At 39.5% G+C, this 13,081-nt stretch overlaps 1 protein-coding gene across 10 annotated transcripts in view; it reads right to left on the bottom strand.

Annotated features, from left to right (window-relative positions):
• RBMS3 (RNA binding motif single stranded interacting protein 3) overlaps nucleotides 1-13,081 on the bottom strand; it is an 816,868-nt gene that overhangs the window by 31,439 nt on the left and 772,348 nt on the right. For all 10 annotated transcript variants that reach the window (XM_004018199.6, XM_015102101.4, XM_015102103.4 and 7 more), the window contains one exon: nucleotides 2,679-2,759. In XM_004018199.6, coding sequence (XP_004018248.3) covers nucleotides 2,679-2,759 — 81 coding nt within the window. The remainder of the gene's footprint in view (nucleotides 1-2,678; nucleotides 2,760-13,081) is intronic.

Here is a 13,081-nt window from a genome sequence, read left to right as displayed (position 1 = left end):
CTGTGGAGGCAACGAGGACATAGAACCTTACTGGCTTGAGCAGAAGGGCTTCTTGCAGACGGACTGTGGGGCATTTCCCTGTGCTCTCTGCCACTGGGCTTGCGTAGAGTTGCACTCGGCTACATAAAGCCACAGTAAACACCAGGAGTAAAACCACAGAACTCATTTGAGGAATTTACCTCCATGTGTGACCAAGAAGACTTGCCATCAGAAGACCCTGTAGCAGTCAAATGATCAAGAAATCATTGTGCCTGCAGTTAGAACTTTTAAGCTGCAGTTGCCTATAGCCACACTAAATAATAATTCCTTAATTTAAAAAGAGCATGCAGAATTCCTGTAAAAACTTCTACATTTGAGCATTTTCCTGGGAATAAATTTATCTACCCTGTCTCTCCGATCCAGCAAAACAATGGACCTTACTATATTAATAAAAATCTATATCCAGGTTTGGAATTCTTCTAAAAGGACATTGTCAAGTACGCTTTCCCTTAAGGAATTTGATGTGTTTCATTTACTTTTGTTTTCCTCGACATGAACTGGGATTCATTTAGAGGTTTCAGAAAAAGAAACATCCTTAATTTTGACTTGCTTCTTCCTTTAGCCTTTCGGTGGCTTCCGTTTCTCACAGATGCCAACAAGAATGGATTTCTTGAGTTGGTCCTCACTCAGAAGTTACGTTTGGTTCTGAGAAAGGTTTGGTAGTTAGTCAGCCTAGGGAGGGAATCCATATGAATACATTCTTCTGGTTGTACTTATAGCCTTGGACTTCTGCAGAGATACAAGCTTTTGATCAATGTTCTGTCCTTAACAGAAGCTCCCTGACATTGCTTCTCAAAATGTGAAAATTCTCCCTATATGAATTCAACATTTTTTCACCCCTAAAATACTATTTGGTATTATACAGTTTTTGGAGTTTCCTACCTGCATTGACTTGTATGAATACTGGTGAATTTTCAATGAGTGTTTTTACATAGAAAATGAATCAGTGCCTTCCTTTATAAGCACAACTCAAGGCAATATATCAGGGTATATTTATATAATTCTTATGGATAGTCTTCTTTTTAAATCTCAGATTTATTGATATAATTAGACTGTTCCCAATAAGCAATACTCTCAAGTGTGTCTCCTTGTTTTAGAGTCTTCAGAAACCTCAAACTCTGTAGATAAGCACACACATTTGGTGTACAGATAGAGAGATGCAGATATGCGGCCAGACATTGATGCTTAAAGCCACCTATGATGTCTAGATTTATTATTTTTTCTCATGGCCTAGATTTTGATAGCTAAATCTAGCAAAGAACATATATTTTAATCACATACTCTCTAAAATCTGAAAAGCTAATTAAAACCTCTTTAATAGTGAACCATTCTCGAGGGCCTATAGGTCTGGAACACATAAAAGATTAACACGTTGTTCCTCCTCGGTTTCCTAAATGACGTGGTACTGTCCTCTTAGACGTCTGTGCTTCCCAAATCCTGGTACTAGCAAACATCGGTAACACACCGACAAGCAAACATACATTTTGAAAAGATCCAGTTTGGTCTCTGAAAATTTCACCTAATCTGTGTGGCTCCAGGGGTTGGAGGAGTCATGCTGGTCCCCCACACTGAGTGGCACCAACGTGAGGAGCAGCAAGAGCTGGACAACAGAGGAGTCCCAGCTGCTGGAAGACATCCACTGCGGCCATACCAGCAAATGCGCATCAGAAGGTGAAGGAGGGCTGGGAGCAGGGAGACGTCTAGACCGCTGAGTTCTCACCACTGTCCACACAGCTCTATGCCTCTCCTATCCTATCTTTCTGTCTCTGTCCAGTAAAACAATGTATAGAGGAAATGGATTCAGCCCAGTGGAAAGAGAGGAGAGGAGAAAGCTTCCAGCAAGGCCAACATGACTTTCTCACTCATGGTCTGCACCAAGCAGAGTGGTACAAGTTCTCCTCCACCGTCTGTAGGACGTCATAGTCCCATCAGGGTTCACTGGTGAGAGCAGTGGTCCTTCATCTTCGGTACACAAAAGAATCACCTGGCAGCCTTTAAAAATTCTCAGGTTCAGTCCACACCCTGGACCACATCAGACTCTTTGGCAATAGGACTGAGGCGTCACTATTTTTTAAAACAATCTTAAATAATTTCAACATGCAGAAAATTTTGAGAACCAGTACTCTAATCCAGTCCCTCTTAATTTTTAATGTGCACCTTGATCCTTAAGGGCTCTTGTGAAAATGCAAATTCTAATTCAGTAGATCCGGGGAGAGTCTGAAAGTTTGTGTTTCTAACAGGCTCTCAGGTGGTGCTGCTCATGTTGGTTTAGGGAGCACCCTTGGAGTAACAGGGCATCAGAGAACTGGCTTATTCAAAAGGCTTCAGATGTTTCCCTTCCTCTTTCTGATTGTTGCTCACATTTGATGGAGTAGTTATTTGACCTTTGGTCTTTTCTCTAAGCATAGAAATAGCATTCCTCTGAGACCTGGATACCAAATTTGCTTGTGTTCTGTGCAAAGCAAGGCAAAGGCATGTTCAAGTAAAGTCCATACTTTCACAGAGTGAGCTTGCAACTGCCAACTTTCAAGTAGCACAAAAATCACAACTAAGGATTTGGGGAGTTTACAGTGGACCCTAGTGCATGAGGCTGAGATTTATCTGTCCTAACCTCATTCTGTAAGAAGAGACGGACTTACTTCAATGGAAACAGCTGTCGGAGGCACAGGCGTGTACTGGGGGATGTAGGTCCCTTGCATAGGAGCCGCGGCAGTCATGTACTGGAGAAAATCAAAGAGAGAGGCAGATGAACTTGGGCATGCGGCCGGTGAGAACAGTGATAGCACATAAGATTTTTCCATGCGTGGCCCCCGCCAATGCGTGAATAAACTTAAAGTCTATTTTAACCGAAAATAATGCAGTTTCTAGCAGTATAGAATAGCCATCTCTTATTGATTCAGAACCAACAGAAGCCTACCTCTCTGACATCAGTACAAGTCCATTCTTCCCACCCCCTCATGTTGTCTTGAACATTCTGCATTAGCTCCCAAACATCTCACTTTCACATCCAAAACACAAATGCCTGCCAGGTGGGCAGGGATGACCTCTGTTTTTTTTCTCCCTTTTACTGCTAGCACATAGTAGGCTCTCAACAGATTATTTGTTGAATGAATAAATCCTATTATGAAAAATAATTCTAACTAAAATAAAATAGAGGGATAATGTTAAGAAATACTTATCTACCAACAATCACAATTGGCAAATGTTATCAATTCTTTTGTTATTTGATAGCTTTTTATATATATAAATAAAGGAAATAGTGTTCCAGATCATGTTGAAATTGCCTTTTTCTCCTCCCCCCACTCAATGTCACTGATAGTATTTCCTTTTCCACTCCTTTAATTCTCCAAATTTTCTTCATCTAAATGAACGATACAATAGTTCAATCAGTTTTCACTAAGTTGTAGGATTCAGTTAAATATGTGTTGGGGATAACATGTATTTTGGCAACAAAAAAACTGACACAGAAAAATTATGTGCCCACCTCTGTAAGCACAAAGCGTGGCCCATATTCCTGTTTCTAATATACATAGCCTCTGACAAGTTGAGGTTCTACTCTTTTGAGGATGGAATCTTCCATGGAATCAACTATATTTCTGAGTTTCTAAAGTTGATCATCACAAAATTTCAGAACCGGAATCATCTAATGAAAACAAGGCTTCTCAAAACACAGTTTCATTGAAACAATTCTTATGGAAACAAAAAGCCCATGATTCTTTATTCTTCTAAAGTCACTACGTTCACATATGAAGGGCATCCATAAATATGCAAAATCTAAATTACAATGTTCTGCATTGATAGGTACTTTCAGTATCCAAGAGGCATGATAATTCTGAATTCAGGGAAATAATCTGAATGGAGATTGGCTCATCAGATAATGTTTACTATTCATGGAGAAACAGAGCAACTCCCGACAAATGCTTCTCCATCCTAAACTAGCACTGTCCTACTAATTCTGTTTGCTGAAAATAGAGACACCCTTAGTGAAGCAACCCTAAATCAAACAAGCCAAACTGCTGCCCGTAAATCCATGTGTTACTGCTGATAACAACTGCGTGCAATTCCTAGCAGTACAGAAACAACCTTGTAATGTGGACCAAGGACAACTGTTTGCAAGGCTTGGGGATATGACTAATTTAGCTTCATAGCTGAAAATTATCAGAGATTTCTGCACCCCATTCTCTGTGCTCTCACAGAGTTCATCACACTTCTATTAAAATTGTCCAGGCTCTCATTTTCCTAAAGGCATGGGCCAAGTGTTATGCATGCTTGCATCTTCCAACACCCTACGCTGTGCCTGGTACTTAGTAGAGTAACTGTTCAGTGGCTGAATAAAAAGGCTATGAGAAGAAAGTCCTCTATTTCCAGTTACACATCTTGTATGCCTCTTAGCCACTGATCATTCTGAATTCTGTATAGAGACTTCCCCACCCATATAAAGTGTTCATATAACTTTTAAACGAATACATTAGCCCACTCTGCTCATCACTGTCCCTGTGTGCTTAAGCAGACAGTTACTCAGGGATCCAACTGCTGTCAATTTTTCAACAAAATACAGACCTCTGGAGTTGCATTTCAGCAAATATTATTTCATATCTAGCACCCATGGCAAGTGTCTGCTTTGCCAACAAAACTGTCCCAGAAAGTGTTGGAGCTAACAGTCCCTTGGCTATTTCAGATGGGTGGTTTGCTTATGACCTACAGGTTTTAGGCATCTCTTAATCTACTATTACCTACACTTTTTTTTTTTTTTTTTTTAGAATGTTAGCTCAGCTGGGGGAAAAAAGCCTTCTGTATTTCAGTGCATTTGAGCAATTCTGCATAATGTAGCCTCTTGGATATGACTGTGTGTGTGCTCAGTTGTATCCGACTCTTTGCAACCCCATGAACTGTAGCCCACTAGGCTCCTCTGTCCATGGGATTTTCCCAGCAAGAATACTGGAGGCGCGGGTTGCCATTTCCTTCTCCGGGGGATCTTCCCAACCCAGGGACTGAGCCCATGTCTCTGCATCTCCTGCACTGGCAGGTGGATTCTTTTCCACTAGTGCCATCTGGAAAGCTCTCTTTACTATAGACACAGAACTTTAAAACTCTGAGAAATCAGGTTTCATTGAAACCTGCTGAAAGGAGACTTTAAATCAGCCTCTCAAACTTTTTAGCACCTATTGATTTTGCTTAAAACTAGTACTTTGACCCTGTATGCAAGACAGGGAAAGAGTCACAGATGTGTATAACGGACTTTTGGACACAGAGGGAGAGGGAGAGGGTGGGATGATTTGGGAGAATGACATTCTAACATGTATACTATCATGTGAATTGAATCGCCAGTCTATGTCTGACGCAGGATGCAGCATGCTTGGGGCTGGTGCATGGGGATGACCCAGAGAGATGTTATGGGGAGGGAGGTGGGAGGGGGTTCATGTTTGGGAATGCATGTAAGAATTAAAGATTTTAAAATTTAAAAAATAAAAAAAAAAAGAATATACTTTGGAAAAAGTTTAATTAGCTATCAAAAATCCTAGTAGATGTGTAGAAAGTGGGAATATATTTTTACCGATAGAGTTAATATTCTTTGTGGCTCATGTTCTATGCTTTGGTCATGGTTTTCCAAGAGGTACAACACAAATGATACTCCCTCACTGATCTTGGTATTTTTTATGCCAGAGGTAGTAATTCCAAACTTTGGAATTGTCATCAGTGACTGTGGGTGTCCTTTTTATAAGAAGGCAGTGTCACTGGATACTGCCTGACCCACCCCTGCTCCAGCGTCCACATCACTAAGAAGGACTTTCTGTGAATTAGACATAGGGACATGGGCTGGGGCCACACAGAGCGCTATTCATGACTTCACATGAGAATCCGCCTCACTTTCAGACCTCTTGTGCCAAACTAGGGTTCTCAAGCAGTGTAGTTGGTGGAAAGCATCTTGTGCGATTCTTTTCTATAAGCTTCTTGAAATCATGCAGCTTTGTTCTGTTCAGTGGAAGGAATCAGTAAAGCTTCACACCTTCCATGGCATTTGATGAAGTTATGAAAGTAGCCAGCACTGAAGTGCTTACAGTTTAAATTCTCGGTCATCTTCTCTTCAGAACAACACCAAGTTAGGCAGGATGGCTCACCCGTTTTACATATTGGCAAGCTGGGGTACACTGCGAATGCACGCCAGTTCTGTTCATGTAGGATCGAGTCCACTTTTCAGCCAACTTCATGACTTTGAAATAAAATCCTAAGAGTTTCCATGATCGTGACTGTTGTGTGTTTACTTTCATCACTCAGTCGTGTCCGACTCTTTGCGACCCCATGGACTGTAGCCCGCCGGGCTCCTCTGTCCATGGGAACTCTCCAGGCAAGAATACTGGAGTGGGTCGCCATGCGCGCCTCCAGGGGATCTTCCCCACCCAGGGATCGGACCCAGGTCTCATGCACCGCATGCGGATTCTCTACCACCTGAGCCACCAGGGGACCCATGACCATGTGTAATATGCCAACTTAAAAAAATAACTTTAATAATTGGAGTCCCAATTAAGAAATATAGAATATAATAATGCCTTGGTTAACATTTTATTGTCATTTCATTTCCATAGATTTTAATTTTCACTTTAAACTCTGAATACCTAATTTTCTTCTAGAAGAGCTACTATCCCTTCTGCTTATTTTATAATTTAACTTTATGCTGCTCTTCTGAACAGAACTTATAGAGACTTTTTAGTATGAATGCAATCAGCTCAGTTCAACGTGTCGTGTATTTTTTTTTTAATTTAAAAGAGAAATCTTTCTGGTTGCTCTCTCTTTTTTTTTTTTTTTTTTTTTGGTGTCACAGAAAATCTAACAGAGCTGGAGAATGTTGTTTTAAAATTAGGGACAGGCTTATTTTAAATAAGTCAAAGCTATGGAGTTTTATACTCTGTAAGATTATTGTTATCTCTCAACAAACTTTTGCAGTAAAACTTTGCTGTGGTAGACATATATTTTCTAGGGTAAAGCTTCAAGATGCGACAGACTGGTAAAATTAGGCACAGGAGCTTATAGGAAATGGCTACAGCCATGTGCAAGATCAACTCTCAGCTTTAGGTAACTGGTGGAAATACCTCTAAACTTCCTCTGCAAGCATTCAGTTTGGTTTCCTTAAGAGCAAAGATAAACTACAGTCATAATTGATAATGCAGGCTGCACAAATATGGTTTAGATCTCAGTGCCTAAGACTGCTTTCTTTTTATCCAGCTAATAAATGACAAAAACCTAAGAAGGACCTGTGATATAAAAACTCTGTTCTTTGACTTCATACATTTCTGTGGACTACTTATTAAAACCAAAACAAGAATGGATGTCTATCCTTTAAGCTAATTTACTTTACTGGTTTTTCTCAAAAACTAGAAAATATCTTCCATAATTCTTTGATGAGTACAAATTATTCTGTGTTTCTTTTTCTTTTTTTTTCTTGGATACAATCAATGGCTGATGGGAACCATATTATAATGAAATGATACAGATAAAATGGATAAATCCATATATTTCCCTGTTGGTGGCAGCTTAATGTTTTGACATTCCATGGATAAATCTTCTTTTCTGGTAAACAGGTTGATGATTTTCACATATTCTGAAAGCACTGGGTTTTCACATGGCATATGCTGGAAACCCAAATAGCCATTTTCAAACCCACAGAATAAATTCCAGACTCCATCACTTGTTCCAAGAAGTCTAGACACTGCATCACCAAGATAGTTACATGCAGAGAGAAAAAAATGATGAAGTTAGAGAGGAATTGTGTTTCTACTTATTTAATTTAGAACAAAATATTTCTGTTACTATGGACTCGTTGATTATTTCTGAAGAAACAAAAAAGTGAAAACTCCAAATTTTTAGTCCCTGATTTATTTCCTTCCCAAAGCACAATAAAATTTTAGCAAGTTTTATATAGTTCCTGATGGCAAACTTTTCCTTTACTTATTTATACGGCAAAGGGAATCCCCACATTTCAATTTTTGAAATTTCCTAAAATAATCAAACTTGCTCATTTTAAGTTATTGTTATATTATGTAGGTTCTTAAATGGGTGTACCTAGTCCTTGCTATGTAAAGTGAGAGTTAGTTGCTCATTGGTGTCCGACTCTTTATGACAATGTGCATGGAATTCTCCAGGCAAGAATTGGAGTGGGTTGCCATTTCCTCCTCCAGGGGATCTTCCTGACCCAGGGATAGAACCCAGGTCTCCCACATTGCAGGATTCTTTACCAGCTGAGCCAGTTCTTGCTATAACATTAAAAAAAACCAGTGTAACAAACTTCAGCAAGAGTAGTTGTTTAGGTCTTATCAAACTCAGATAGTCACTGACAAGGATAGAGGGAAGGCAGTTATGCAGAGAAAGCAGAAATTGGTACTGGATGATGCTAACAGCCTGAGGCATGAATCACTGTTGGGACCATCTAATACAGTTTCCTTTCACAAAAGAAGCTGGAGGATAAAGGGAACAGCCTGAGTGGCTTGGGGGAGGCACAGAGTTACATTAGGTCAAGGTACTCCTAATACCTGAGTTCCGACAGTTATACTGCTTGGATTTGCAACATTCTGTCATCTCAGAACTGGGGAGAGAATTAGTACCATTTCACTCGCTTACATTGGCTAAGTAGTAAAAGCTGCCTGGAGTCTAATTCTAGGAATGTCTTCTAAGTCTCCATGTCACTTGAAGGATAAGAGACAGTCTGCAGAGAGGAAGAGAGCTGTAGAGGGTCTCCTTGAAAGGGCAAAGTGCCCCCACCCACTAACGAGGACATCAGGGATGGACTCCAACGTGGACATCCACTGCTCAGCTTTTCCCCTGCTCTGCCACTCCTGCCAACGAAACGGCGAGGAAAGTGGGTCCCCACATAGAACACTGACAATGTATGTTTTTGTAATGTTTTATGTTAGTATCAATTTAAAGCCTATTGACTTTTAAAGTACTAGTGGAGGTACATAGTGGACAGCTATGAGAGATAAAATAATTATCCCGAAAGACTAGGTAGATGTGAATATAGATAGCAGCATAGACTTCGCCTACTAGAAGTAAAAGTTCCTGAAGAGGAGAGAAAAGAAGACCAGTTAGTGAGCTTGATAGAAATGGGAGCCCAGAGTATATAGCCTACATCATCCTATGTAGTTCACCAGAACAGTTACTAAGTATAACCCAGAGAGCTGTGCGTTAAACTTTGACCAAAAATACAGATGGTCATTGTTGAATCTGGAGTGAGGCCCATTTATTGCTGCCAGACACCAAAGAAAGGGACAAAGAAGAATCTTGGAGGGTGTGTGTGTGTGTGTGTGTGTGTGTGTGAAACTTATAAAACTCTACCCACTGAACCACAGGGAGAAGCAGTCATCCCCACGTGATCACAGGCTATGGAGGCCTTCAACTCTGTGGGAAAAGCAATCTTCATGAATGTACTGGAAAAAGCTAAAGCCTGTTAAGTTTTAGCACATGCACAGATCATTGTGGTAGCAATAAAAGTAAAAGAGAATACTGCAGAAATTTAGCTGATTAAGAAACTGTGTCTTCAAATCTGAACTTGAAACAACTGTGTAGATATGAATTCCTTCCTTCCCTCTCTTCAATAACTTTTTTTGTATGATGGGTATCACAAAATGTAGAGAAAGATAAGAGAGATTTTGTGAACCACAAAGACCACTCAGGAGATAAAGATAAGGAAGTCAGATTAAAAACTGGGAACTAGAATGGAGGCAACTATAAAAGCATATTCACAGTGGAGTAGCAGGAATAAAAGACTCCCTGGGCTTAGCAGAGAGGGGAGGTGAGTAGAAAAATAGTAAAGAATATTATGAGCAAACTTATGTCAATACATTTGACAACTGAGATAAAATACACATATTTGCTGAATAGCACAATTAAGATGGATGCAAAAAGAAATAAAAATCTGCATCATTCTACATTTATATAAAAAAAAAGAATTAGAAATCCAAAACATTCTAAAAATCTTCAGCTTCAACTGGGTTCTCTAGAGAATTTTTCAAACATTTAAGGAATGAATCTTGTGTAAGAGACTTCCCTGGTGGCTCAGAGGTTAAAGCGTCTGCCTCCAATGCGGGAGACCTGGGTTCAATCCCTGGGTCGGGAAGATCCCCTGGAGAAGGAAATGGCAATCCACTCCAGTGTTCTTGCCTGGAGAATCCCATGGAAGGAGAAGCCTAGTAGGTTACAGTCCATGGGGTCGCAAAGAGTCGGACACGACTGAGAGACTTCACCTTCACAATCTTGTATAAATTCTTCCAGAGAATACTAAAGAGGAGCACTTCTCCACTAACCTTATGAAGTTAGCACACTCCTTATATCAAAAATTGATAAAGACATTATAAGAAGGAAAAGAAAACAAACAAACTATAACCTAATGTCTTTCAAGAACATTTACAAAAACCTCCTAAATAAAACGTCAGCCAATCATCTCATGCATATATATAATGCTCAAGTGGAATGTATTTCAGGATTGCAAGGTAGGTTTAACATTTGAAAGTCAAGCAACATAATTTACCATATTGACAGATAAAGAAGAAAATTATATGATCATTGCAATGACAAAATATCTTTTATAAAATATAATATCGGCATATGAGAAAATATCTTAGCATACTAGGAATAGATGGAAACTAGGAATAGAAGTCTACAAACAAAACATTTATAGATGACCTCACAGTTAATGGTGGCACATTGAAGGCTTTCTATTTAAATTTTGGAACAAGATAATGACATTCAGTGCCATCTCTTCTATACTGCTTAGAGATTATAGGCAGTGCACTAAGGCAAGAAAAAGAAGTGGAAGGCATAAAGAGCAAAGATCACCAGTGAGAAACTAAGGAAATCAAGAGGTGAAGGTGTTTTGTTGTAAAATTCCAATAATAGATACATATTCTTAACTCTCTTATTTCCAACATGCAGTAAAATTATATTGAGACCCTAGTACATACTAAGTACTAAGTAAGCATAAACTATAGTCTTAAGGCACGGGTTAGGGAACAGGACTGACAGAGCCCAGTAAAACCAGATTTCATTACTAACCCACTGGATGCCCTGGATAGTTCCTTTCTCCTTTATGATCTGAAATATATAAATTATTTACTTTTATATATTATTCATTATTGCAAATCTTACATTTACCACAGTATCCAGGAAGAGTAAGTTGGTATTTTATATTATTATTATTTTCTTTTGTTAGCCTTCCCTTGTTGTACTTGGGCTTCCTGTCTGTTTATACCCTCTTTGTTGCTTCTTAACATTCTCTATTATCTTTGTTTATCAGTATGATTTATTAATTGCAAAGAATTTAAAGTCTCTGTAAAGCAGTGAGCTCTTCAAATGAGAGAAGCTGTTGAGATCAAATTTACTTAAATCAGTCTCTAAATTTGAAAGTTTCAAGAAGAAGAAACCACTTTAAAAAATGACCTGGATAGCTCTCTCAGAAACATACATGAACAACTAATGTCCTCAGCCTCTCAGAGCTCACTTAATCTTTTTTTCCAGGAAATGGAGTTTGCTTCTTTATTTTGGAAATGAAATAACTGAAGGACTTTGTCAGGAAGATAAAAGTCCTCAATGTGCCTCAAAGCAGTGTTGTTTTCTACTTATGTCTGTGCCTAAAGCATTAAATCAGGCTATAGGTGAAGACACTTCAGACAAACTGAAAAGGCGCTCATCCAGATAGACACACACACAGAGTAAACTCCATTTGCACATGAAACGTTCCCTCTCAATCATCTGGGGCCACATGTCATAAATAATAACCACCCCAGTGAACTACAGCAGGCAAAGTCAACGGGAGGAAATGGTAAAGGTGACTCTAAATTATCCTGTAAAACAAATTTCAGTCTCTACAAGAGACTCAACAAACATACATTTTGTGTGTGTTGGTTTTGAGTCAAGAGACTTTCAGATGTGAAGCTTGACCTACAGGACTAGTTAGAACGTTCACATTAGATATTGATCTGAGATGCACAGCGGACAAGTGAAGGTAAGAAGCAGGAGAAGCAGAAAAGACATGGCAATGTTCTACATAAGGCGGAACAATGTATAAAGCGACAGTAAGTTGAAAACTGCAAAAGTAGAGCATAAAGCTATTTGAGAAAACTGCTTCTAGGAACTGTACTCATTTAGGAGAGGGAAAAGAAAAAAAAAACCAGATTTAAACAGCACTGCCTTGTCCGTGTGAGCGTATGTAACTCTGCAGCACAGAAGCATGATGGAGGCGTTTCTGCTGAGCTAAGAGGTCCCCGTTCTTGTTCCCAAGGATGTGTTCAGGGTAAAGAGCTAAGGGCAAGGAGATCTGAGGACTGGGAGGAAGGGGACTTTCTGGTACCAAGGTCCAGATTCCACTCTTTGCCACCAAAAGCGAAGAACAATTTGTCGGACAATAGCTGTAAAACAATGGATAGACAAAGGACATCATCTTGGGGTAAACTTCAACCCACTCCCATTGAGGCCTTAGAATCATTGTGACCCACACCATCTCAGATATACTCAGCTTTACCCAAATCCGACTGCTCACGGTTTACTTTGAGTTGCTTTGTATGATGGTTCAGAAAGATCTCAATTTGCAGCCATAAATCTCTTAGTGCAACATAAAATGGAGTCAAACATTCATATGCTAAAGGTTTTATGGAGAAATATTAGTCAAATAATGCATACAAAACTCTTAGCAGAGAGCTGGGTATATACAAACAATCTAATAGATAGGAACCATCATTATTATTGATTTTATTTTTATTGGTATTATTATTATGAGAAGATGGAAATTTCATTATCTTAATAGCTTGGCAGGGTCAGAAATGCAGCTTAGGCAGGAAATGTTCATTTTTTCTCTTGGTAGTCACACTAATAAGACACTTGGTATCAATAGAGGGTCCCAAAGCAGGGGTAACAGACACTTAACACATCTGAAGAGTGGAGGGAGCTTGTGTTTCTGAGAAACAGGGACTGGGAGGAAGCCAGGAAGACCTAGAGCAAAGTGGGAGAGCGCGGTGCCCAGGAGCATGTGGGGAGGAAGGAAGTGTGGGAGGAGAAA

Source organism: Ovis aries, chromosome 19, assembly GCF_016772045.2.
Source record: "Ovis aries strain OAR_USU_Benz2616 breed Rambouillet chromosome 19, ARS-UI_Ramb_v3.0, whole genome shotgun sequence".
Classification (NCBI taxonomy): domain Eukaryota; kingdom Metazoa; phylum Chordata; class Mammalia; order Artiodactyla; family Bovidae; genus Ovis; species Ovis aries.
The sequence above is the reverse complement of the archived record's forward strand: the minus strand, read 5'-3'. Positions and strand labels throughout refer to the sequence as shown.